Source organism: Marmota marmota, unplaced genomic scaffold, assembly GCF_001458135.2.
Source record: "Marmota marmota marmota unplaced genomic scaffold, marMar, whole genome shotgun sequence".
NCBI lineage: Eukaryota > Metazoa > Chordata > Mammalia > Rodentia > Sciuridae > Marmota > Marmota marmota.
Window position 1 is genome coordinate 30,361,064 of NW_026000221.1, and position 27,508 is coordinate 30,388,571.

At 43.0% G+C, this 27,508-nt stretch overlaps 1 protein-coding gene across 10 annotated transcripts in view; it reads left to right on the plus strand.

Moving 5' to 3' along the window:
• The first annotated feature begins 2,216 nt into the window (after positions 1-2,216).
• LOC107144901 (VPS35 retromer complex component) overlaps positions 2,217-27,508 on the plus strand; it is an 87,466-nt gene continuing 62,174 nt past the window's right edge. The window contains exons 1-4 of one of the 10 annotated variants that reach the window (XM_048792254.1): positions 2,217-2,450; positions 20,959-21,049; positions 22,436-22,862; positions 26,768-27,228. In XM_048792254.1, the coding sequence (XP_048648211.1) occupies positions 2,397-2,450; positions 20,959-21,049; positions 22,436-22,862; positions 26,768-27,228 (1,033 nt within the window). In that variant the 5' untranslated portion in view covers positions 2,217-2,396. Of the gene's footprint in view, positions 2,451-7,559; positions 7,726-13,696; positions 14,427-20,958; positions 21,050-22,435; positions 22,863-26,767; positions 27,229-27,508 lie in introns of those variants that run through there. The other 9 variants (XM_048792256.1, XM_048792255.1, XM_048792257.1 and 6 more) reach the window with 9 other exon arrangements.

The following is a 27,508-nucleotide window of genomic DNA, read 5'->3' on the forward strand; positions in this document are numbered from 1 at the left end:
GGCCCCTCCTCCCCTTCCTCCTGCCAGCCAGCCAGGTCCTGCTCACCGGAGGCGGTTCCCCAAGGATCTGGTTACACTTTCAGCCCCACCGCGTGCCCTATTTCCCGAACAACTGAGCACTCTCTCTGTCATTCATCTAAGCCCCAGTGCTGTGGAGCTGTGGTCTGGGAGTCAATAGTTTAATTTTTCCGGACCCCTTTGGTGGGCACGCCCTCGGAAGCTGGCGGCTAAGACCTTGGTGTCGCCACTGGTGGTAATGGGAGTTGGGGGTCGAGGATCCCCTCTGCTTCCCTCAGCCCCTACAATCACGACCACTCTGCTGGCGGTAGGAGGGGTTGGGGGTCTGGAGTGGCCTCTGTTTCCCTCTGCCCTTACCGTCACGCCCTCTCAGTTGGCGGTTGGGGGAGTTGGGGGTGGGGAGTCATCTCTGCTTCCCTCCGCCCCTACATTCACGCCAACGTCACTGGCAGTAGGGGGAGTTGGGGGGTCGGGAGTCCCTTGGCCCTTACGGTCACGCCCACGGAGAGATTTTTGAAGTTTCCCGGTTGTTTGTGTCTGATGTGGGTGGGAGTCACACTCCTGATAAAGTAGATTCCGCTGGGAAGGAATCTCGTTGGCCGAACTTTGGTGACTTCCCCTCTCTGCTATGGCGGGCCCCTGGCTCCTTGCCGGAGTGTCCAAAGGGAGGGGTGGGATTGGCTTGTCTCTGGTCTGACTCAATCTCTGGTTTTAGATCCCAGTTCGCTATTTCATAAAGGCTTGGTTAGAGTCCCTTCACGTGGCCTCCTGAGCCGGGCGGGCGGGTGCCGTTTGCCAGGTGGGCGGGACTGGACCTCTGCGCCGCGTGGCCGAGATTCACTCGTCTCGGACAAACTGTCACCTCTAATAAACTTACTAATTCCCGGCAGGTCTCTTTTCAGGGGAATTTTGCTAGAAGTTCCTCAGCAGGTAGAATCCAGGCGTATTAATGGGTCTTTCTAATCCTGTTAATGTGGAGATACTGAAAGTGCTGCTTCCTCGCCGGCTGCCATGTTGGGTCCCTCTAGATATTATAATTGTTAATGTGTATGGAGTTTAGGAAGGGCAACCCCAGTAACCCAGCCTCCATTTCATGTGATGCCCATGGCTATCCAGTAAAGTTAACAGGGCATTTTAGAGGCAAATTGAAATTAATTTAAATTGACAACATATGGCATTTACTGACCAAATAACAGAGAAAACACACACACACACACACCTCCAATTAATTTTTTTTCTTTTTTTAAGTGCTAGATGTGGAATCCAGGATTTCTTGCATGCTAGTCAAGCACTCTCCCATTGAATCACATCCCCAGCATCCATCTCCCCACCCCTCCCTCCTTTCCTTCCCTTCCTTCCTTTCTTTCTTCAATCTTTCCTTTCTTTTTGGTACCAAAGATTGAACCCATGGGCACTTTACCACTGAGCTACATACTCAGTACTTTTATTTTGAGACAGGGATCATTAAGTTGCTAAGGAGCTTGCTAATTTGCTGAAGTTGTCTTCAAACTTGTGATTTTCTTGCTGCAGCTTCCCAAGTTACTGGGATTATAGGTGTATGCTACTACACCTGGCTTCCATCTCCAAATTCTTATAGTGACTACAGCTGTAAGAGAAACAGTGTTCAGGTTGTGACTCTCTTATTACCTTATTAGTGCCTCATCATCTGTTATTTTTCCAGCTCTGGTTCTAAATGGTCATTCTAGAACACATTAGTAATAAATACAAAATTAATACTGCAGCCAGGAATGGTGAATTCAGTTGCCTGTCAGGCATACAATCAATGACCAGCACACTTTGATTTGTTGTCCGTAGAACTGAGCAGGGTGGGGGAACTGTACTAGTATTGGGGCCTGGGTCTCAGGCATCTAGACTGGACTGGAGTAGGGCCAATGAGTTTGCCTCTGAGGTGTTCCCAATTTGTTCACTTAGCTCCAAGAGATGTCATCACTTTTCTTATGAGTTGCTGTGGGCAAGTGATGAGAAGTTAGTAGCATGGCCTGGAATGGCTCTCAGTGGGCTAGGGCCAGCTGACACACGCCACTTAGGTTTCCAAGGAACCAAACTATCCCCACTCATGCACAGCTGATGTATTTGTGTCTAAATGTGGTTCAGTCAGGGCTCCAGGCCAGCTTCAGGGCAGGAAATAGAATGCCACCTCCATCACTAGGGAAACAATGGTCTGCGTACATGATTTATACAGGGGCCAACAAGAAAGCTCAAAGGGACACTCAGCCAAGGAAGGGAAACCAGAGGACAGCTTGCACAGATCTTGTCTTGGGTTCTAACTGTTGACAAGCCACTTATCTGCTCCTGAGTTTAAGTTTATCTGTATATAAGATGGAGGTAACAATATTTACACATCTCACCGGAGACTTATGAAAACAGCATTTCTGGCAGACCACTTGGGATCCATGGATGAAAGGTGGTATGTAAGTGCAGGTGATCAATTTGCTGTGTGTTTGTTTTTAGCAGCACATGAGGGACATGTAGACCCTCCAGAAAACACTTTCTGAGTCTGCTCACAAATAAAAACGAACAGCTCTTGGTTTTGGGTGCATGGATCTGTCTTTGGTTTATACAGGTTTGGGGGAATCGCATGTGTAATTCAGACTTCAGAAGTGTTTTCCAAAACTATCACTATGGTTAGTAATATCGGTGCTTAAATCAACTGGAAATGTTGTAACTGGTGATTTTCCCCAAATGTTTGCCAATTTGCTTTCTCAAAAAATCCCAAATTAACTCAAGCTAGTTTATGAGTTGTGTGTGGAGTTTGGAACATTTTTTTCCCCAAGTTGGGTGGAGAATCTATTTAAAAAAACACAAACAGTTGCTCTTTGCCCATGGGATTTGCTATTTCTGAAAAGTCTCTTAAGCTAATACCTAAATGTGGGTATTTTCTGATCATTTGAGACTAAACAATTGTCCTCAGACCTTTCTGTAAGGTTATTATTATTTTCCGTCAACAGTGGTCCTGAGGGAGTCTTATCGCTATTCTCTGGTGTAAATTATCTGCCTAGAATAATTCTTGTGGGTCTAGATGAATAGTGACTGTTACAGAAAAAAAAAAAAAAAACCAAACCTTGCAAGTAACACAAATTATACACTTAATTTTTTTTATTAGAAAAAAAGATAAATAGAAAATAAAAATTAATCCTTAATGCAGAACTAACCATATTGGCATCCATGTACGCTGTAAACAAAAACATAACTCTGTATTTGCTGTTACTGTCCTGCTTTTGGTATGAAGTCTTCACCCACTGGATCTAGGAAGAGCATCACAGATCTTTAGAATCTTCTGCCACAACAGGGAGGGGTCATGCTTCTGTTGCCAGCTGTGTGGTGGTGGATGAGAGCCTCTGAACTTCATGCCCCATTTGTAGGAGAACTTTCAAAGACTTGTTCTCTCAGATGTTTCTCCACTTCCTTAGCACTCATGTGTTTTGGCAACATGGTAGCACACATCCTAGAAGTGATAAACACTTGCTGATTTTGGCTTTGCCTCAGTGCTGGTCCCAGCTCTCATAATCCGTGAGCACTCTGCTGCCAGGCTCATTTATCCCCCTTTGCTTTTTTAGTTTATGCTAACAGGACACAAGGCATGACTCATAGGCGGTGTAATGCACACATATTAAAACCTATGGAATTAAAAAATTATATATATGTATGTATATTTTTAGTTGTTGATGGACCTTTATTCATTTATTTATATGTGGTGCTGAGAACCAAACTCGGTGCCTTACATATGCTAGGCAAGCACTCTACCACTGAGCCACAACCCTAGCCCACCAGCCTATGGAATTTAAACATGAATACCCCCATGCAACAACCACCAGAGATAGAAAACATCTCCAGCATCCCAGAAATAGCTTTGTGTTCCTTCTAAGTCAAAATACCCTTCCCCAGGTAATCATTTCTTTCCATTTCCTAAACTGACTTTATTATGTTACTCCCTACTCAAAAATATTTCATCGGATAGTTGTCCCTCTTTCTGCTTTGTGTCTAAATGTCTGCCTGATTTTATCCCTTCACTCTTTTAAGGATCATACCTGCTAAATCAGCTAGCAGGTATGCCTCCACTAACACATCCTGATCTGAGCACAGTCCCTGCACCATCATACCCACCTGTCATGCTCTACCTGGAGCTTTGTTTGCTCTGTCCTCCCTGAAACTGCCCTTCCTTGGCCTCCCCAAATCTCACTCATTATTCAAGGCTCAGCTCAAGTTTTATTTCCTCCAAGAAGTCTTCCCCAATTTATTTGTCTCTTCTTACATCCTGAATTACCTGCACCATGTGGCTGTTTCTGCAAAGACTTGAGTTCATGCAAGCCAAGCCCAACTGCAGTGCCATTGTTGCTCATGATTCCTGATGACCATTTATACCCTGCAGCAAACATTTTTACAAATTCCTGTCCCCCTCCACTGTCTCACATCCTGAGGCTGCTTGAGGACCTGTTTGTCTCCAAACCCCAGACCCTGTTGGGTATCTTGTCTCTCTCCCCTTTTTGCTTCCCTGTTCTTGAGACTTTGTCACCCAGATCATCAAAGTCCTCTTATGTAGATACTATATTCCACCTCTGCTATCAGTTGTTCAGATTTAACACCAAAATATCTTGGGATTGGGCTCTTCTCAGAAAGTAGGTGGGTAAATTGAAAGGAGAGAAGTAGAGCAATGAAAATAAAATTATTTTAATCAAATGTAATGGGGCTAGACACACTTCTAGGTTTACAGTTTTGCCCCAGTCATGTCCTTTGCAGTTAGTGATGGTCCCACTTTCTCTGTTGTTCTGATATATTAACCTCCTTCTCATCCAGACTTTTGGTATTTCTCACAACATAGCAGAGCTCTAAACCCACAAGAGTTAACAGAGTCAAGAGGTTTAAATGAGATTGCAGGTAAAGTGCTTAGCACAAGGTTTGCTCATAGTCAGTCTGAGAAAAAAAAAGCAACCTATTATCAGAAACCCCCAATCTCCTTGATTCCTGTCAGGCAGGACAGGTAGGGTAGTGTCCTGTAGCAGTATGTATGTTGAGGGTAAGGGGGTCTTCCAGAAACCCTCCCTTTTTTGGAGTGAACACAGTGAACTATATAGAGCTAGACGCAAGATTCCAGCTCCCCACTGACTCACTGTGAGCCTCAGTCTCTTCATTAGTCAGATGGGGACCATAACCCACCCTCCTCAGATGAATAGCAACTGTGAGGACAAATGTCAAAGTACATTACAGGTGGAAACACCTTACCAGTGTGAGCTGGTAGAAATGCGAGGCATTGTGTTGGCATGAAACTTATTGGCCTTGTTCTAGCTTGCAAATGGAGTTGAGTTTTCTGAATTGGCAGTTGGAAAATGTAGCCCTCTAGAGACAAATTCAAGTTTTAGAAAATAGAAAGTTAGGGTTAGATTGCTTTTGTTTAAATAGATTCTTTTTTAACCTTTATTTTATTTATTTAATTTTTTTCTTTTTTAATATTTCTTTTAGTTGTCAATAGACTTTTATTTTATTTATTTATATTCGGTGCTGAGAATCAAATGCAGGACCTCACATGTGCTAGGCAGGCGCTCTACCACTGAGCTACAACTCCATCCCCTAAGTTAGATTGCTTTTAATTGTAAGCAGACACTGGAGTCTGGCTGCCCACATTTAAATCCAAGTTCCTTTCTTGCAGGGTGCAGTGGTAGACTCCTGAAATCTAAGCTACTTGGGAGGTTGAGGCAGGAAAGTCTCAAGTTCAAGACCAGCCTGGGCAACTTAGTGAGACCCTGTCTCAAAAAGGGCTGAGGGTATAGCTCAGTGGTTGAATTCTCATGGATTCAATCCCCAGTGCCACAAAATCAATCAACCAATCAATCCAGGTTCTTACTTTGTAAAGTGCCTTCATCACTCTAAGCCTCTAAGAACTGTTGTGAGGGGCAAATAAGTAATTTATGTAAAAGATGTAGCATAGTGCCTGGCATATAAATGTGCTCGATAAGTATTTACTACCTAATAAGTGGTGTTGTTCAGTAAAGAACTAATGAATGAATGAATGAATGTTGGTCTGGATTTTGGCTCCTAATGGTGCTTTTTGTTCTTTCCTAGTATTTTAAGGTCAATTTTACCTTGCTTTGCTTGGTCAGGGAGAAATTTGACTAAGTATGTAAGGAAAGAAGAGATGAAATTAAAAGGCTGCAAGGGATAGGACTGCTGAATACAGAAGACAAGGAGATTCTGGGAGCAAACTCACCAGCACCTGAGGCAGGAGACAGGATTCTGTACAGCTGTCATCTCCCTCTCTGCTTCAGAGAAGCCAACTTTGTTTTTTATTCCTGAGCACAGTTCCTGGATTTGACCTTAGTAGGTCTGTAGCTATTGTTTTAATTCACTTTCTGGGTGGTCAGCATGAGACAAGTTGTAGACATTTTACTGTGAAAAAAGCAGCAGCCTAATATCTGAGAGTCCCTGCCCCTGAGGGATCTTGTTTGCTTTATCCTCGATATAAGCCCCTTCCTATTATCCTTAGATAACTGTCAGAACTGAGCCTATGGGGCAGAGGCCAATCTTCCTCCCTCTACTTACCTCCTGACCTCTCAACCCACAGAACAGGGGGATGAATCTATGGTCTTAATGAGGATGACAGTTTTATCTTTGCCACTGCCTTGCTGTGTGACCTTCATAAAGTCTCTTCTCCTCTCTGGTCCTTAGGCTCTCTATGTACATGGTAAGGAAAATTACCCTGAGAGTCTCTGAGATCCCTCCTAAAGTGGCAGAATGGTTTATCTGCCCCTTAGGGCTGCGGCGGGTTTTAAATAAGGTATGCCTACTACAGTACTTAGCACAGAGTCTGGCCATGGTTAGGCTTAGAAAAGTGAGCTGATATCAACAGCCTGATAACCACCTGTTTACTGGGCCAGCCTCTTCCCTGGTTCTTGTCAGCCATACTAGGTAAGCTGTGGTCCCAAAATGATGTGTTTCTGCCTGTCATCTGTCTGTGTGTGTAGAGCTTAGCCTCCCTCAGGGCATTCTGGGAAGATCTAGCCAGAGGACTCTCCCTGACTTCTAATTTGTGTCCCAGTCCTAGGGACTGTGTACTCCTTGGTAGCTTCCTGAGTAGTTTTATTTGGGGAGGCAGTAGCTAAACTCTTGCAGCCTGGAGATGGCTGACTTTAGCCAGAGTGTGAGCAGCCCCATTGAAAAAACACAGGCCTTCTGCCCTTTCTGTTGCCAATCAGGACTTCTGTCTTAAAATAAAGGATTCCCACCTCATCAGGTTCCCTGTCCCAGAATTCTGAGTTTTGAACTCAAGTCAGCTCTGCACCAGGACTCCTTCCCTTTCTTTCTTGGACCACACAGTGTTTGTTTCACAACTAGACACTCTGCTAAGTGATGCAGGAAGTAGGCCTCCAAAGAGGCAGATAGAGTCCAACAAAGCAGATAACCAAGTGAAACCTCTGGATGCCACTGGGGCCTGGGACAGGGTCAGAGATAAGCGGAAATGCCAGGCTTATCGCTACTGCCTGAGTTCTTCCAGAGAAATCATCCTGGCCGGCCAGCCCACCTCATTCCCAGAGCTCCAGGCAGTTGGGTAGCATCCATCTCCAGGCAGAGTAAACATTGAGTTGGCACAGCTCTGGGGCCTGCAGGATGGGGACTCTATGCCCCACTCCAGCACTGCACAGTCCCAGCACCAGAGGCCAGCAGCGGGCATCAGATTACACCCAGATATTTGCGGTAAGGGCAGCTCTAAGCTAGCATGCTTTGAAGTAGAAGGCTGAGAAACAATTGGTAAGGTCATGGGACTAAAGGAGCCCTGGTGACAATTGTCCCCCAGACCTAAGGTCCTCTCAAACCAAGAAACTCAGTCAGCAGAAAACTTTGGTTGATAGATATAGTTTGGGGGTGGTCAGCTGGGGCCTTTCCCCATGGATTCAGGATATACTGGGCAGACAATGCCCAGTGGCAGCTAACCCCAAAGTTGTCTGCATTGAACTCTGAGGCTCTCGAGGTCTTTTTCATTTCTATTTTCCTTTCTTAAATAAGCTCAGCTCAATGGAGGACACATTGGCACCTTCAGAGTGCACATCAGCTAAAGGTGCACGCAGGGGATGTAGGGGGGCCAGATGTCCCCTGCATGCACCATTAGCTGATGTGGCCACTGTTTACTGGGCCAGGTGCTGGATGGTGAGGAGGGGTGCGCTTGTTTAGGATTGGGGTACTGTCCCTCTTCCTCAATAAGGTGACTGAGCACATTGCTGTCTTATTGGGCTGGCCTCGTGGGATGGGAGGTGGAGAGAAGGTGAGATTGATTTTAAGAACAGCAGCTCTAATCTATACTATTTTCAGGCACTGTGTTAAAGGTTTTACTTACATTTGCGCTCAGCCCTGTGGATATTACACTGTTAGGAACCCTCTGTGTGGATCAAGATGGCTGTGTGCTGAGGTGAAGGAATTTCCAGGAATGCATCTAGCTCATACAGCATTTATATAATGTAGGCCAGGGCACCTTTCTTCTGGACACCTGGCTTCCCTCTCTTGGAAATTTCCCATAGTATTAAATATACAAATCAACAAAGTGTACTATATGTTTAGTAGTTAGATATTCTGCATGTTTAGTAGTTAGATATTCTCTCGGTTCCTGATCCCCAGAGGCAACATGGAGTCTTTTAGCTGTTCCTTCTTTTGGTACTCATATTTTTCATATTAATTCTGTATGCGATCTGTGGATTTCCTATTCAGATAAATGAAGACTTAACCTTTTTCATACTTCCCAACTCACAATAGATATGCTATTGTTTTCACTTAATAAACCATTTACTTTATTATGATACAAATATTCATTACGAAATGAATTATTGTGCTTTAATCTTATTTTCTCTTGTAAAAACTCTGATTTTCTTGGAGTTTCTAATTCCTTATATTCCTCTTTGCCCTTTCTGCCATCACCATGCTGATGGCCTAGGTGCCTTTACAAGCATTCTCATGTAACTCTCTTGCCAACTCTGTGAAGTGTATTTATCATTATTATTTTCATGTTACAGAATAGGAAGAGCAGACTTGGAAGAAGTTAAGTAAATCCTGGTCATAATTCTAGTGAGGCAGGGGCAGGAGTTAAATTCAGACAGTCTTATTCTAAGCTCCTTGATCTTAACATTTACTACATATATCTTTAGTTATATTGTATACTGATTTTTTTCTTACTTCCTTCTTTTGCTGGAGCACATCCTCAAAGCAGCTTCCTTAGGGTGCATTAAAAAGAAGAAGAAGAAAGAAAAAGTCACATTTTTTATGCCTTTTTTTTTTTTTTCTTTTTACTGGGAGTTTAACCCAGGGTTGCTACATCTCCAGGCCTTTTTTACTTTTTATTTTTTGGCAGGATCTCACTAAGTTGTGAAGGGCCTTGCTCATTTGCTGAGGCTGGCCTCAAACTTGCGATCTTCCTGTCTCAGTCTCCTGAGTTGCTAGGATTACAGGCATGCCCAGCATTTTTATGCATCTTTTCAAATCATTCTGTCATCTGACAGTGGTGCAATGTCTTTAAAATTCAGAGGAGAAATATTTTGATATGAAGTCTGATATTATTCTGATTTCAGTTCTTTTGTATTAGTTTTAGGGAAGTTTTTATAATCTTTTCTTTATCCCTTATTCTAAAATTACTGTAGTATCTCCTTGATAAATGCCCTCCTCCTCTCTCTTATTTTTATTCCTGAAACTCTAACTAATTAGAAGTGAGACCAGCTGGATTCATAGTCTAACATATTTTCTTATGTTTATATCTTAACTTTTTGTTCTATTTTCTAGGATATTAGGTTATTTCCCAATCCATATTTGGGATTTATGACTCATATTTAATTTCCAAGACTTCTCTTATATTCATTACATGGTTCTTCTTTCTTCTGTAGCATCCTCTTTTTTAATATTTAAAAAAAATATTATAGATGGACACAATATCTTTATTTTATTTGTTTATTTTTATGTGGTGCTGATATTCAAACCCAGTGTTCTTTTGTGTGAGTGCTCTACCACTGAGCCACACCCCCCCATAGCATCCTCTTTTTTTTTTTAATATTTTCAATATTTATTTTTAGTTTTGGGGTGGATACAACACATTTGTTTGTATGTGGTGCTGAGGATCGAACCCAGGCTGCACGCATGCCAGGCGAGCGCGCTACCGCTTGAGCTACATCCCCAGCCCCCATAGCATCCTCTTTTACTGGATGGAATAGCCTTTCATATTTTTCTGTAACTATAAATGATGACCTTTTTGAAACTTCTATTTCTCATTTTTTTTGTTGTTTCCTCCAGGATTATGGTTCTGTTTACTTGTCTTGGAATCTTACATCTTGGTGTCTTTCTTTTAATAATTGTGATTTTTTTTATCTGTGCATATTTCAGAATAAGGTACTAAAAACTGGATGGGTAGTTGAGGCTTGTTGATTGCTTGGCTCTATTGAGCTTGGTCAAGTAGGGAACTCCAGAGGGACCCCCCAGAGCTAGTTCATACAGGTATTGTACATTGGGCCACTGAGCTCCTCCAGAAACAGAGTCTGGTCCTCAGGGGGAGTGGGGTGGGTGGGAGTGATTCCTGGCAATGCCCCTTCTGTACAGAGGAGTTGGGAAGGAGGAAGGGACTAGAGGAATATGTCTCAGAGTTGCATTTTTGCTCCTGTTTACTCCACCCGGGTTCTCAAGGTTCATAGACTTCTCTGGGGTTTTACATGGCAAGCTGGCTCTACATTTGTCTGTTTTTGCCATGTGCCCAGTGAGGCTGTGATTTTCTTTTTCTGGTTTTTCCAGTTACCTCTCCCCTAAAAGCTTTCCATCTTCCAGAAATTTACAAATAACACTCATTCAACAAGAGCTCCGCTTCCATTCTTTCTCACTGGGGACCTGTATTTATTGTCTTACTTTACTACCACTTAAATCAGATCTCTTCAAGGGAAGGAGATAAATATGGGAAATCAGTCTTTTACCCGAGTCAGTCTTAATATCACTTTAAAATGAAAATGTTGCACTCTCTTTCACTTCTGCAGCCTCAAGATAGGTCAACAAAAGAGCAGGGAAGAATCTTGGGGTTCACACTAACCCAACCCTGGGGCAAGAAGAGGTCAGCCTTTTTTCCAGGAGTGGATCAGCAGGCCTGCCTTCACCCTGGAGGGACTAAGTGTTAGTGGATTTGATACTCTGTATAAATCCAGCACGGTTGCCTCTTCTCTGGTCTTTCTCTTGCCTTGAGGGTAGAATCCCTCTGTTATCCAGGCAGGTACCATTGTGGGGTACTTGGTGTGTCCTATACATCAGTGAGAGTTGGAAAGAATCCGTGCTTTAGCCCTCAGGGAACTCAATGTGCTCACACTCATTTCTCCTTGTAGGCCGAGCTCTGAAAGGGATTTAGAGCTGGTTGTCTTGGCTACTCCTTCTCATCAAAGAGGGCTTAAGAGCTTCTGTTGGTGTATTTTAAGCTTCCTCCCAGAAGGTCCCAGAGCTTGCTTCTGGGAATTGCCAGGGTACCCTGCCAAGTACTTCTTTTGTTTGTTCTAGCAAAGTCCAGTTGCTGCCCACTCCCACAGAAATCTCCCATGGTCAGCTAAACCTGGTGCTTCCTGCTGTGGCCTTGTTAATTCATTCCTTCTTTACAGTTGTATTGACTACCTGCCATACATCAGGCACACTGGCATGTCTGAGGATACAAGGCAAGCTGAAGAAGTGCCATTCTGCCCTCAGGGAGCTTCAAGGTGGTCTGGAACAGTGGATGATGGCTGAGGCCCCTTTCTAGTAAATAAACTACTATGTAAAACTGCTGCTTATGGGAGACCTGGGGTGAATTCTTTTGTAACTTGAATGATATCTATCTATCTATCTATCTATCTATCTATCGCATTTGCTTGTTTCCTTTGGGATTGTTTGGTTTCATCTTTCCAGGGTTTTATTAACCCTGGACTTGCAGGTTATTCCAAAGATTTCCAAAGCAGAGATAATGATGCAGCAGCCTGTGGTATGTGTTGGCGGAAACTCTCTGTGCAGACTGGTGAGAACTTTATTTCACAAAAATTAGTGTCACCAACTTTGAAAGAAGCAATGGGGAGGCCTGGGGAGATGGACTTCCAAAGATTTCTTTAGGCAGCCATTTCCCAAAGTTTGATTTAGAGAACACTGGTTCCACAGCAAAGTAGTAAGTCTAAATTATTGAGGAAAAGAGTGGTCCTTGGTCCAATACCGATGCCTTTTCTCTGGAAACAGAGGTCTTAGAGGGGCTAGAGCATGGTATTCTCCAAATTTCATTTTTCAAGGACACTTTGTTTATGTTTTTTTAAATTATTATTATTATTTTTGGTACTAGGGATTGAACTTAGGGGTGCTTTACCACGAAGCCACATCCTCAGCCCTTTTTATTTACTTTTTAAAAATTGAGACCAGTTCTCATTAAATTGCTTGAGTCACTGGGATTAAGCCATCACACTTGGCTGTGTGTGTGTTTTTAATCACAGCAGATAGAGCAGACCAACACTCTTTTGAGTGTGCTCCAGAGTCATTCCACAAATGACATTGAGGTCTGCCCCCAGAAATGGATTTGGACTTCTGTGTAGGCTGCTTCCAGGCAGTTATCTGAGGAGAAGGATGAATAGAGAGGGAGTTGTGGTCAAGCTGCATCTTTATAGCAAGAACATGGTATTGATAGGTAACTTGTGGCTTAAAATAGCAAAATCATCTCATGGTGCTTTTGTAAATTACATTTCCAGGTCAGAGTATATCATCTTGGCTTTTATTCAAGAGCGGGAAGTTGTGAGGAACACTAAAGCCCCTCTCTCCCTTGGTGCTTCACTGACCATGGCTGACCTATGCTCAAGGAGGCCTTGTGCTTGGGTGACCTTGTACACATTTCCCTCTCTAGATGAAAAAGGTATAACTCAAGACTCCTCTGTGGTGTCCTTTAGATAGTGAATTGGTACCTTGTGCCCCATCTCGGTGACATCCTGAGCAACTCTACGTGTCTGCTTTATTTGTTGATGCTTCTGCAAAAATTTCATTCAAACCAAGGGTTTCTGAGGCTAAAAGATTTGGAAACCAGAGGGAACATAGTCCTCATTGCTCTATAGGGCCCTACTGAATCTTTGTCAATTAGACATTGGTACCTGGTACCACATCGTTTTTATTGGGATGTCAGGGAGATCACTGATAAATGTCACCTGAGGAACACAACCTATAGGTTTGCACTTGGGTGAGGAGCCGAGGCCATTTTCCCTCACTTCTATTTTTAGATACAAATGACTAGTGACTGAGAGCCCCATGTAAGGAGGAACCTGCAAATTCATCCTACGAGCAGTCTAAGTACATGTTTTAGGCATTAGTGAAGTAGGAACACCAAAAATATGTTTTTAATTTGCAAAATCATCAAAATTTTCATCATGGTAAAAGTCAGAACTTGCTTGAATGGTCTCAGATTTCTTTCTGTTTTGATCTTGCTTTTTACTGTGAGTTAGATATATGTGTGGCAGGTGGGACCCCATCTCCTCAGTGCCTGGAATCCCTAAAGCTCTCTTGTCAAGTTCATCTGACAGGTACATTACCTAAAGGATCCTTTCAGTCTTTAGCTTCAGTTACACAAAACCCTGCCTGCTCTGGGCAGATTCTTAAAATATTTGCCCGTCAGCAGCCTCTCAGAGAGGAATGTTAAACACTGCCATGATGTCAAAGGGGCCCCAAGGAGAAAGGTCTGTGCCAAACTCAGCCTGTCACAGCCCATGGCTGAGAGGGAGATAAGCAAGGCAAAAGCACAGAGAAAACCTGGTCTTCTGGGCTCCCCAAACAGCCCAGGCAGTCCAAGCAGGTTGGTGCTACAGGGCAAGGCTGTCAGCTACCAAGGACAATGAACTTCCAGAAACTACTGCTGAAGTGAGAACTAGAGGTCTGTGGCCCTTCCATTTCCTCATCCTTGCCCTTGTCAAGCCTGAGTTGGGATGTCAGGAGCCTCCAAGGAGAGTTTGGAACCCCGGGGTCTACCAGTGTTGGGCAAGGCCTGCTTAACCACCATGGACAAAAAGCTTAACATGCTGAATGAGAAGGTTGACAAACTCCTGCATTTCCAAGAAGATGTCACAGAGAAGCTACAGTGTGTGTGCCAAGGCATGGGCCACCTAGAGCAAGGCCTGCACCGGCTGGAGGCCTTCCAAGGGTTGGGCCCAGGGGCGGCTGATAGTGCCCCTCCAGCTGACACACAGGCTGGGTGGACTGAGGTCCTAGAGCTGGTGAAGTCTGTGCGACAGGATGGTACCCAGCATGGTGCCAAACTTGAAGCTCTCTTCAGGATGGTGGTGGCTGTGGACAGGGCCATCGCTTTGGTGGGGGCTGTGTTCCAGAACTCAAAGGTGGTGGATTTCATCATGCAAGGGAGTGTTCCTTGGAGAAAAGGCAGCCTGGTTGACAGCCACGAGGAGGTTGGTTCCTGCTTCCTTTCCCTGGCTGGAAGGGAAGCCTGGGCACTGGTGGGGAGACTGGCCAGGCAGCTAGGGTTTGGAGAGTTGGAGAGATGGTGTCCCTTTCTTGTGCCTCATGTGTGTTGCATTGATTGGGGAAAGGAGAGTTAGAACCATAGAGGTCATGGATAGATTTCTGGTCAGACTACTGAGTGCTGCTCTCCCAGGGAAAGGCAGAAGCAGCGCCCTAGCCAAGACTGTGAGACCTTGGGCAGTTCCAAGCAATCCAGAGGTCAGGGACAAATTGGCAGATAGGGAGTGAAGGTCATTAAGCTTCTGTACTTTCTCCTGCACTTATTTTCTCTTTGGGCCTCTTTCTGCTCCTCACCTGGGATGGAAACAGGTGGGTAGTGCTTAGTTTCCTATGACAGGCCCTACTCAAAAACCCATCCCCCCTTCCTGTCCCCAACTGTGTGTTTTGTCCCAGAGTAGGTGGAGTGTGCAGCTGCCTGTGGGGAGATGAGTGTTGACAGTGACCTATGGGGGACAACAGGCAGGAGCTGGAGCCTGGGGGTGGAGGGTGGCATTTCTGGGAGTGGCTGTTCCCAAGGGTTGCATAATCAAACCTGCTGGTTAATGGAAGCTCGGCTTCTGGTGGGGGGTGTGGGAGGGAGTGGAGGGGTGAGGTGTGCAGAGGGGACACCCTATTTGGGCACATGAGGATTAGCCACTTAGTAGCACTCAGACAGCCTGGAGCCAGGGGATGAATTGGGGTCTAAAAGGGTTTGCGCTTGACCCTGTTGGCTACTAAGGCTGACACAGGAGGATAGGAAGGTACTTTCCTTCACAGCCCAGCCAGGCCAGGGCTCACCCTGCTGATCCCTTCCCCTCTGTACTCTGCAGCCCCTCCCAGAGCTTTCCCATCCCCCAGCTTTCTGCTGTCTGCCCTGGACTTCCCCTGAGAGCCTGGCCTGCAGGGGAGATCAGACCCCTGCAGTGGCCCTTGCCACTGATAACCAACCTTGGCTTTAAAAAAGAAAATCCATTAATCTAATAAAATAAACATAATTAATAGTTTCAAAAGGAAAATTACTATGTACATGGTAAACAAAACATGATTCAAGTTCCTGGGTTCAATCCCCAGCACACCAACTCCCCATACCCTCAAAATCCAAGCCAAACCAAACCAACCAACCAACCAACCAACCAAACAAACACAAACAAAAACAGGAGACTGCTCATATAGTATAAAGAGTATATATTTCCCTCCTATTCAATCTCCGAGTCCCCAGAACAACTCCCCTCACCTCTGTAAGCAATCACAAGTACCAGTTTCTTTTTAGTCCTTTTAGATATGGGGTCTGCCTATAAACCTCACCTTCAGTTTTTTGTTTTGTTTTCCCCCAAATGTTATTCACTTTGATCTGGCCTTGATATATTAAATACATTAAATCTTAATGTATTTTATTTAATGTAATGTTCACATTAAATCTTAATGTAATTGGGGCATTGTTTTATATCTAGGCCTAGAAAATTTCCTTGTGCTTATTTCTTAAAGCTGCAGAGTACTCCATTTTGGAGGAATATGTCTTAATTTGTTAACTGGTCCTATATCCTTGTTTCTTTATATTTTTTTCTGATTTTTAACTATGATAAATAATGATGTAGTGACTATCCATAGATGTATGTCTTTGAATACAAGTGTGAGTTTATTGGTATGATACACTGCTAGTAGTGAAGGGTAAATTTGTATCAATAAAGTCAAACTGATCTTCAAAGAATTTATTCTAATTTAGTCTTAGGTCTGGGGATATAGCTCAGTTGGTAGAGTGCTTATCTCACATGCACAAGGCCCTGGGTTCAATCCCCAACACCACCAAAAAACAAACAAAAACCAACAATTTAGTCTTTTCCCACAACATATGGGAATGCTTATTGATGCTACATTGGCTAACACAGCATATTACCCAACTTTTTGATTCTTTTTCTCTCTGATGACTAAAAAAATCAGATTTTTAAAAAATACTTTTTTAGTTGAGGATGGATACTATTTATTAATTTATTTATGGTACTGAGGATCGAACCTACCAGGCAAATGCTGTACCACTGAGTCACAACCCCCAGCCCCCAAAATGAGATCTTACTATGTGCATGTTTTTGAATATTTTAGTATGAAAAACTTTAGATATTTATAAAAATAGAGATTATTACAGTCATCTCTTAGTATCCATGAGGGATTGGTTCCAGGAACCCCTTGGAAACCAAAATCTTCAGATGCTCAACTCTCTTATATAAAATAACATAATATTTGCATATAACCTATGTATATCCTCTTGTATTCTTTAAATCATCTCAAGATTACTTATAATACTTAATAAGTGCTATTTAAATAGTTGTTATACTATCTGGTTTAAAGAAACAAGGATATAGGACCAGTTAATAATAATGACAAGAAAAAAATATCTGTACCTGTTCAGTACAGATGCAAATTTTTCCGGAATATTTTCAATATGAGTTTGATTAAGTGCTCATAGTAGAACCCATGGATACAGAAGACCAGTTGGATAATGACCTGTGAGTTCATCTCTTGGCTTTAGCCATCAATAGGAAATCAATGTTAGTTCATGGATTCCCCACCCATTTTATCTCTCCAGATTACTTTTTTCTCTTTTTTAGTATATATATTTTTGGTTGTGGATAAACCTTTAATTTTAATTATTTATTTGTTTGTGGTGCTGAGAATCAAACCCAGTGCCTTACACATACTAGGCAAGCGCTCTACCACTGAGCCACAACCCAAGCCCCTCCAGATTACTTTTGAAGCAAATATGAGACATTGAACAATGTCTCTCATAAATGTTTCAGCATTTATATCTAAACGATAAGGACTATTTTAAAAGCATAATTACAATACTATACTTTGAATATGACTTTGGTAATATTACCAAAGTCAGTATTCAAAGACTCCTGATTATAATTTTTAAAAAATATTTTATTTTTTAGTTGTAGTTGAACACAATACCTTTATTTTATTTATTTATTTTTATGTGTTGCTGAGGATGGAACCCAGGGCCTGGCACATGATAGGCGAGTGCTCTACCACTGAGCTATAACCCCAATCCAGATTATATTACAATTTTAAATTTTTAATGGTTTATTTGAAGCATATTCAAGAAAAGTGATTGGTTATATGTTTCTTAAAGCTAACTGCTCTTTTTGAATTCATAAAATGATTTCAAACTTTTTATTAAGGAGAATTTCAAACATAACCAAAAGTAGACAGAATGTTATATCTTGCGGTTTTATTCTATATTTCTTTTACTAAAAGAGTAAACATTGTTCTTATGTTTAAAAACCTTGTATTTTCAGTGAAATGCCTGTTCATGTCCTTTTTGTTCTTTTCTATTTTGTTTTTCTGCCTTTTTATTATTGATTTACATGTTGCAAATATTAGTCATTTCTGGATGGGGGGATGTCACAGAATTTTTTTCTAACTTCTTGCAACATTTGTCTTTTTTGCCCCACTGGCACTAGATTGGCCTTTCTCTGATCCTTGTATTTAATACACATATTAATAACTATCTACAAATGTAGGTCCAGCCTCCCAATGGGAATGTCAGCTACTGATCTGTCCGTTACCCTGAAGCTTCTACTTCCCAGGGGTGGTCTTACAGGAAGTGTTTGGACAGTGAACAGAGACACAGACACAGCTACTGAACACATTGTCAGTGCTGACAACTGCATTATGGAGACTTTCTGAAGACCCTCTTTGTGTTTCCTAAGAGCCTAGGAGCATAGTAATCATATGTGGAATTGAATTAAATCCTGGCATTGGCTGTTAAATTTGAAAATTATGCCAGGACTTTGTAAAGGTCTTCCACAAATCTTTTGAAGTTCTCAGTAGCACTTCATTTGATTGTAGCAATGAATTAGATTATTACTAGAAGCCAGGTGCTCTCTCAGGGAAGACAGCTTCAGGCTCAGCCAGGAGTATTCCTGAATCACGTGGTCAAGCTGTTCATGTGCTTCAGTCCCCTAGAATGGTACCTGAGGTCGCTAATGTTTTTTTCTGGTTGAACAGACAAGGTAGGGACCAGAACGTTGAGTCCTAAAGACAGAAGCCAGCTGTGGTTGTATGTGTGTGGGTGCAGATGCATGTGCACATGTTTGCCTACGCTAAAGACGGAGGGAGGGAGAGGACGATTTGAGCCCAACAAGGTCTGCCAAAGGACAGTGTGTACAGGTCTCTTTCTATTGGTGGGGTGAAACAAGAGGAGATCTGTGATAATGCCTCTAGTTTCCCCAGCTACATGGGTGTTAGGACAGAGTCTGTAGAAAAGGGATAAGGAGAGTTATCTGTTCAGCAGAGGTTCTGGGCCACATTGATGACGTTGGTGATGATGGTAATAGCAGCTTAGCAATTTTTTTATTAAGTGCTTACCACATGTCAGGTGCTGGGCTATGTACTTACCATTAAAAGGACAAAACTTGGTGTCCTGAAATCCTGAAGGAGTGAACAGGTAACAGAATTGAGAGAAGTGGATACGGTATAGGAAAAACAGTGGAACCAACACTTACCCTAGGAGCAGGGAGACATTTGGAAGAGTTAGAGGGAATTGCCCATGCCAGTTTTTGCCCTTTGGGCCTGGAGTTGCCAGATCTTCCAATATTTTTTTAAAAGAAGCTGGGAACCTAGAATTTTTTCCTAATCAGTTTTATTAAGGCATAATAATTAAATAATAATTATTTTATTAGGTACAATAAACTTACACACACAAACTATGCACAGTTTAAATATACAGTCAACAAATGTATCTACCAAGGAAACCAACTCTACTCTCAAAATATAGACCAGTTGGGCTGATTATAGCTCAGTGGTAGAAAGCTTGCCTAGCATGTATGAGATCCTGGGTTCAAATCTAACACTGTGGGAGAAAAAATAAATGAATAAAACAGTGTGCATGTACGTGTATATGTATGTGAAACAATTTTATCAACTCTAAAGGAATCCTACATAATTTTAATTAGATTAAATGTTAGAAACAAAAATAATTTTTTAAAATCAGGAATTGAACCCACATCCCCAGTCCTCTTTATTTTGAGAAAGGGTCTTGCTAAATTGGTGAGGGCCTCTTTTTTTTTTTTTTAATATTTATGTTTTAGTTGTAGTTGAACACAATATTTTTAGTTTATTTATTTATGTTTATGTGGTACCGAAGATCGAATCCAGGGCCTTGCACGTGACGGGTGAGTACTCTACCACTGAGCCACAACTCCAGCCCCTGGTGAGGGTCTCTTTAAGTTGCTGATGTTGGCCTTGAACTTGAGATCCTCCTGCCTCAGTTTCCCAAGTCCCTGGGATTATAGGCATGTAAGCACGCACTTGGCTTGAATTAAAAAAATTTAAATGCTGCACAAGCCTAATGTATCCTGAGCTGTTTTTGACCTCTGAGCTTCCAGTTAAGAACCTCCAAGGCAGGGAAGACCCTTTACTAGAGTGTCTTGTGCCTCATGGCACAACCCAGGCTATGACCAGGGCTGTGACCTGTACCAGGAGTCATATTAGGGACTTGTCAATCAGTGGTTCCAATTCCCTGAAAGCACCAGGTGGGCCTGTCAAGAGGTCAGAGCATGTAGAGATATTTGCTTGAGAGCTCATGGCTGGACTGTGCTGCAGGCTGTTTCAGAACTGCAAACATAGGGGCCTCATGCACTGGTCTTGGGCAGATTTCAGATATAAGGAAAAGCTGCAGGGAGTGCTTCTGGGCCAGGACCAACTATCCTTATTCAATGTGTCATTTGACATGATGGCTTTTGGCTCAGGCAGGATGGAATCACTAGAACTACTGAGCAATGCTATGTATTGATTACACTTCTCCAATATTCCACAAATTAACTCTCCTAATCCTCCCTGACTCTCTGAAGCAGATAATATCCCCATTTTGCAGATGAGAAAAGTGAGATGCAGAGAAGTCAAGGAGCACAGCCAAGTGGTGAAGATGGGGTTCAAATCCAGCAAAGCTACCTTGAGAGTCTGTGTTCCTGCTCCTAGAGAGGGGGATGGGGATGACCATGGAATTCCCAGGCAGATTCACTGTGGTGCTTCCTCCCTACTAAGCATGGGTTTGACTTTAGAACCCAATCTAAACCAACAGTGTACTAGCCAGAAACAATTGATCTGAATTGATGTTTTAAGTTTGTTTCTATCCTTGGTCTAAGTCCTTTGAGGTTTGGTCTATTTAAAACCCTCGGCCAAGGGTTGGGGGTTGGGCCCACCCCCCACTAGCAATATAGCGAAGTCTTAAAAAAAGACTTCAGTTCTGGATTTGAAACTAAGCTCCTCCTCTTTTAAATTTCATGACCTTGGGAAGGCTTCAGTGTCTTATCTCTAAAATGATGGTAAGCAGTATTCTAAGATTACTGTGAGACTATGCCAAATAACCTTAGTACCTTGTACTTTATCTTAAGTATGTGGTAGGTGGTTAATAAAAGTTTGTGGCCTGAAAGAGGATGTTGATGATAAAGATGATGGTTTTTATGATTATTATTTTAGAACAAAGAGCAAGTGGAAGAGAAGGGAACAAAACCAAAGCATGCGTTGAGTACCAGGGGTGTGCAAGCTGACATCAGGGGGCCTTGGGAAGGTAAGTGGGCCCATTTGCTTCCTCCCACATTGAACACACAGTGCGTTCATAATGAAAATATTGACAGTATCACCCACATTGTGATTACTGAGAAACTGTCGAAGCTGTTTTGTCTTATGCACAGTTCTTTGTCATTCATATATATATATATATATATATATATATATATATATATATATATATATATATATATAAATTATATACACACACATATATATATCCCACTACAGATGGATATAGTCAATTGAAATAGGTTTTATTTTTTTTGGTGCCAGGGGTGTTCAACCACAGATCCACATTCACATGTCCCCAGGTTATTTTTTATCTTTTTATTTTGAAACAGTGTCTTGCCAAGTTGCTTAGGGTCTTGAACTTGCTATCCTCCTGCTTCAGCCTACCCAGACGCTGGGTGTATAGGTGTGTGCTACCACGCCCAGCTCAATTGTAATGTTTTGACTTGGAGCTGGGTGTGGTGGCACTTGCCTGTTGTCCCAGCTACTTTGGTAGCTGAGGCAGAAGGAGAGGCTTGTGCCCAGAAGTTTGGGATCAGACTGGGCAAAACAAGCAAAATAAAAATGAAATCACTTCTTAAAAATGAAATCCCTTGAAATCACTCCTATCTGTGTACTATACCACCAACTTGATAATCACGTTTTAAAAATTTCATTTTGCATTAAATTTTTATGGATTGCTTTTTTAAAAGTTCAATTTTCTTTAGAAAATCCCATAATATTTACATGGTTTCAAAGTCAAATCAACAAAACAAGTTATATTGAGAGGAGTTTGGTTTTACTTTTGTTCTTAAACATTGTTTTCTCTCTCTATACATAATCGTTTAAAGATCTTTTATCTTGGGCTGGGGTTGTGGCTCGGTGGTAGAGTGCTCACCTGGCATGTGCAAAGCCCTGGGCTCGATCCTCAGCGCCACATAGAAATAAATAAATAAAATAAAGGTATTGTGTCCAACTACAACTAACTAACTAAATAAATAAATATTTTTTAAAAATCTTTTTTTCTTTTGAACTCTGGTTTACTTAGACCACATTGCAAGTGCGCACATACACACACACACACACACACACAAAATCACCCACACACAAACACATTCTCCCTTAGGTAAAGAGGCTTCCCTACACACTGTTCTCCACCTTGCTTCTTTTTACTTTCAGAACATCCTGAGATTACTCTCTAGCTTTTTTTTTTTTTTTTTTTTTTTTGGTGCAACACTCCATTGTGTGGATGTTCCATGGTTCACACAACCTCCTGGTGGTCTTTATCTCCAGCCTTCGGCTAAACTGAATGGCCTGGTGCACATACTTTGCAGTGTCTTTTGTGACAGACACCTCCAAATGGGACTATATCTTTACCCTGCCTGTTTTCCTGTAGAGAGCCAGAAGGCCGACCTGTCAGAGAGGACAGTGGAGAGGCTGCCCTCCTTCAGCACTTCAGGAATGGGTGCTGACCTCGTCTCCCAGGCAGGGGCCTCACCTGGGCAAGTGGATGGGGTTCCTGGCCCAGGCCAGGTACCTCTTGGCCACTTGTTGCTGCCCACAGAGGTTGAAGCCAAAGATCCTGAGACATCCAGTGAGAACCCTGGGACTCGCCTGGAATTGTCTGCAGCATCTAACAGGGTCACCAAGGCCCCCACCAGCCAGGATGTGACACCAAGTACAGGACAAGGAACATCATCCAGCAAGCTTGATCCTCAGTCCTCAGAAGAAGTCTTATGGTTGATTTCAGGGCCCGGTTCTGAGCCCCCAAGGGCACCAGCTCTCTCCAGGGCAGCTCACAGTGGTGGAGAATCTCCGCTAAGGTAAGGGTTGCTCTTCTGTGCTGGGCAGCGGGTAGAATTAACTACAATCCCTCAGTGGCAGCATGGCAATGGGCCAGTGACACATGCTGAATGACCACTGTATGCCTAGAGCTAGACTAGCTTGCTGAGGGGAAGACCCTGTAGTTTTTGGAAGATTAAAGCACTGGTTGTCACCTGCTGCCCCCTATAGTTATCTGGAGATTTAAAAAATACCAATGCCCAGAAATTCTGAGTCAATGATTCTGGAATGAGTCTTAGGCATAGTTTTTGTTTTAATTTGTTCTTTTTAGCTATACATGACAGTAGAGTGTTTTTTCTTTTATATATTATTCATACACAGAGCATTACTTATTCTAACTAGGATCCCATTCTTGTGGTTGTACATGATGTGGAGTTAAACTAGTTGTGTATTCATATACGAACATATGAAAGTTAAGTCCAGTTTATTCTGTCTTTCCTGTTCCCACTCCCTCCCTTCCTTTCAGTCTTCTTTGTCTAATCCGGTGAACTTCTATTCCTCTCTCCCCTTCCTTATTGTGTGTTAACATCTACATATCAGAAAGAACTTTCGGCTTTGTATTTTTTTGGATTGGCTTATTTCACTTAGCACGATAGTCTCCAGATCCATCCATTTACCGACAAATGCCATAATTTCATTCTTCTTTATGGCTGAGTAATATTCCTGTGTGTGTGTGTGTGTGTGTGTGTGTGTGTGTGTGACATTCTTTATCCATTCATCTGTTTAAGGGCACCTAGGTTGGTTCCATAGCTTAGCTGTTGTGAACTGAGCTGCTATAAACATTGAAGTGGCTGTGTCACTGTAGTATGCTGATTTCAAGTCCTTTGGGTATCTACCAAGGAGTGGGATAACTGGGTCAAATGGTGGTTCCATTCCAAGTTTTCTGAGGAATCTCCATACTACTTTCCAAAGCGGTTGCACCAATTTGCAGTCCCACCAGCAATGTATGAGTGTACCTTTTCCCCCACATCCTTGCCAACATTTATTGTTGTCTATTCAGACTGGAGTGAGATTAAATCTCAATGTAGTTTTAATTTGCATTTCTCTAATTGCTGGGGATGTTTAACATTTTTTTCATATATTAACTGATCGTATTTCTTCTTCTGTGAAGTGCCTATTCAGTTCCTTTGCCCATTTATTAATTGAGTTATTTGTTTCTTTGGTGTTAGGTTTTTTGAGTTCTTTTTTTTTTTTTTTTTTTGGTACTGGGGATTGAACTTAGGGGCACTTGACCACTGAGCCACATCCCCAGCCCTATTTTGTATTTTATTTAGAGACAGAGTCTCCCTGAGTTACTTAGCACCTTGCTTTTGCTGAGGTTGGCTTTGAACTCTCAATCCTCCTGCTTCAGCCTCCAGAGCCGCTGGCTTGAGTTCTTTATATGTCCTGGAGATTAATGCTCTGAGGTACAGGTGGCAAAGATTTTCTCCCATTCTGTAGGTTCTATCTTCATGTTCTTGATTGTTTCCTTTGCTATTGAGAAGCTTTTTATTTTGATACCATCACATTTATTGATTTCTTGATTTTACTTCTTGCACTTTAGGAGTATCGTTGAGGATTTCACTTCCTAAGCTGACATAATGGAGATTTGGGCCTACATTTTCTTCTAGTAGTTGCAGAGTCTGGTCTAATAACTAGGTCCTTGATCACTTTGAGTTGAGTTTTGTACAGGGTGAGAGAGAGAGGTTTAATTTAATTTTGTTACATATGGATTTCCAGTTTTGGCAGCACCATTAACAAATGTTGAAAAGTCTATCTTTTCAAATGTTGAAAAATCTATCAAAGCAGGCTGTCAACCCAGAGGCTTTCAGGAGGATTGTGGTAGGGGTTCTGGAAGTGGAGTTATGGCAGCCACCCTGACCCTTAGAACATGGCCTCTGACCATGCTCAGCAGACAGTGTGGGAGAATGAAGAACCTGCTGACTCCCAACCCTTGTCCCCAGGCCTGTATTTGTCATCTTTGTGGGATGGCACATTCACATCCCCAAGCAGCCTCTTCTGGGCATTGCAAGTTTCTCTCAGATGAACTTCATCCCTTTGTGATTGCCCTGGGCTGCCCTGACCTAAAACTGAGACCCCAAGGCCTGACCACAAACCTGGAGGAAGCCTGGTTTGTGTTTGCTGTGGTGACTGGCAGAGAAGTCCAGATCATTTGTCTGCTTTTGTTCTGGAAGGAAATGGGAGCCTCCCAGGAGACCTGACAGCCCCAGGGAGGGATTCCAGGCAGGCATTCTTGGATTCAGGCCAGGGCCATAAATATGGTATCTAGGGCTGGGGGTGAACTTTCCATGAACTCGGTAGAGGCCCAAAGCCATTCTGAGTGAGAAGAAAAGATCTGTATCTCAGTTTCAGCCCCGAGCTGAACTTCAAGCATACTGGATTTACAGCGGGTCTCAGGTAGTGGGGAGGTCACTACCTGTCCTTCTTCCCCTAGCACAAGAATATATTTTGAGGACAATAGATTGGAAGTCACGCATCAACTGTGATTTGTAGGGGCTGCTCTGTAGTCGTGCATGCAGTACATCCTGAGGCAGTATCTGAACTTGGTGGTACAGAATATTGCAGTTAATTAAAAATGCCTGCCATGGGTGTGCCAGACAGTAGATGAGAAAGTTTGGGACACTCAAAATGACCTGGCACTGCATGGCAGTGGTTTTAGGGTCATCCTCTGTCCTTCTGTAAGGGAAGACATAAGAGGGAGTGGTGATTGCTGACCTTGTCCACTGACTACCTGGATACTCCTCTTGCAACTGACAAGTCACAGGTTCCCATGTCCCTTGACCTAGGCTAGGTTTGGGGTGGCTTAGCTTAGATGCCATCCTTCCCAACCTACCCTTCATCACTGACCCATACATAGTCCCACAGGGCACAGTTTTGGAAGGATTTCTATTCCTCCTGCCCAGTGCTTCCCTATGAACAGGCTGCCAAGTTTCTCAGACAACCCACCCAGGTCAGGCACTGCCCTCAGAGGACCAGCAGCTCAGTGGAGGTAGGCCAGCAGTTGCTAGAGAAAGGCCTCATTATTTATTTTTCATTGTGAGAAAAATACATACCAAAAATTTTACCATTTTAACTTTTTTTCCCCCAGTGTTGGGAATGGAACCCAGATCCTTGCACATGCCAGTCAGGTGCTCTAACACTGAGCTACTCTCCCAGCCCATCTTGACTAATTTTCAGTGAACAGTTCCATAGTGTTGTATGTGTTCACAGAGTTGGGAAGTAGATCTCCAGAACATTTCCTTCTTGCAAACTGAAGTTCTGTACCCATTAAACAACTCCCCATTTCCCACTCCCATTCCACCTGCCCCTGGCAACTGCTCTTCCACTTCCTATCTCTATATACTTGACTACTCTTTTTAATCTCATATCAATGACATCATGCATTATTTGTCCTTGTGTGACTGGCTTATTTTACTTCATATATTATCCTCAAGGTTCATTTGTTTTGTACCAGGTGTCAGAATTTCCTTCCTTTTTAAAAGGCTGAATAATATTCCACTGTTTGTCTTTCCCACATTTTGTTTATCCTTTGACCCATCAGTGGACATTTGGGTTGTTCCACTTCTTGATTGTTGTGAATAAAATTGCTATAAATATGGGCTTCAATTCTTTTGGATATATACCCCAAAGTGGAACTGCTGGAACATAGAGTAATTCTACTTTTATTTCTCCTGATGTCCTGTCTGGGCAGTGGTGGTCAGGTCTCCAAGGAGGCAGGAGTTGGAGTCTCCCACCACAAGCCCTAAATTTCTAATTTTACAGATGATAAAATTGAAGCCAAGAGGCCACTGTCAGTAAGTGGCAGCAGTAGGCCTTTGAACCCAGGTTTGTACTAACTATGGAGTCTTTGCTTTTAATCTCAGGGCCATATTTCTCTCTGCTTCAGAATCTCCATCCACGTGCAAGAGATGGATACTCCCGGGGAACTTCTTGTGACACGAGGGGGCAGCCTCAGACCCACTCCCCCTATAGAGGTTCCAGCAGCTGCTTATCCCAGTGAGCAGGACTTGCCTGGGCCCAGGTGCTGCTCTGAAGCTCCTGAGACTGAGCTGGGAGAACAAAACCCCAAAGAAGCCAAAGAGTTTACCCCACTGCAGAAGAGAAGCAGCGAGGCGGGAGCAGATGATGAGGAGAAGCAAGGGCCTGTGGCTGAGCCTGCCACCGGATCAAGCTTCACCAGGAGGGACAAGGGAGATGACCCTGCTGGGACCTCAGCCCTGCAGCAGGACAAAAGCTTAGGAGCAGGACATCCTGAGCCTGGGAATGACTATGCAGCTGGGGTCACTCCAAGAACTGAAACAGGAAGGAGGACACCCCCAGATGATGGGGCTGGCAGCCTAGTTCTGGGTAAGTGAGGCTGCTGCCTGACTTGACACAAGGCCAGAAGTGAGTGGATTGGGAGGTTATGTTCCTGGGGCTGCTTTCTGCAGCTTTCAGGGTTGGTTAAGCAGGTCTGGGAGAGTCCAAGACTTGAGAACAGCCTACTTATCCATCCTGGGGTTGGACACCAAGGCACAGAGACAGAAAGACTGAAAACTCTGATCAGCTTGGTATTAGGGTAGGAGGGACCCATGTGGCCCATCTTGGTATATTTCTCAAAACCACCTGCTGCCTGAGCTTTCACCAT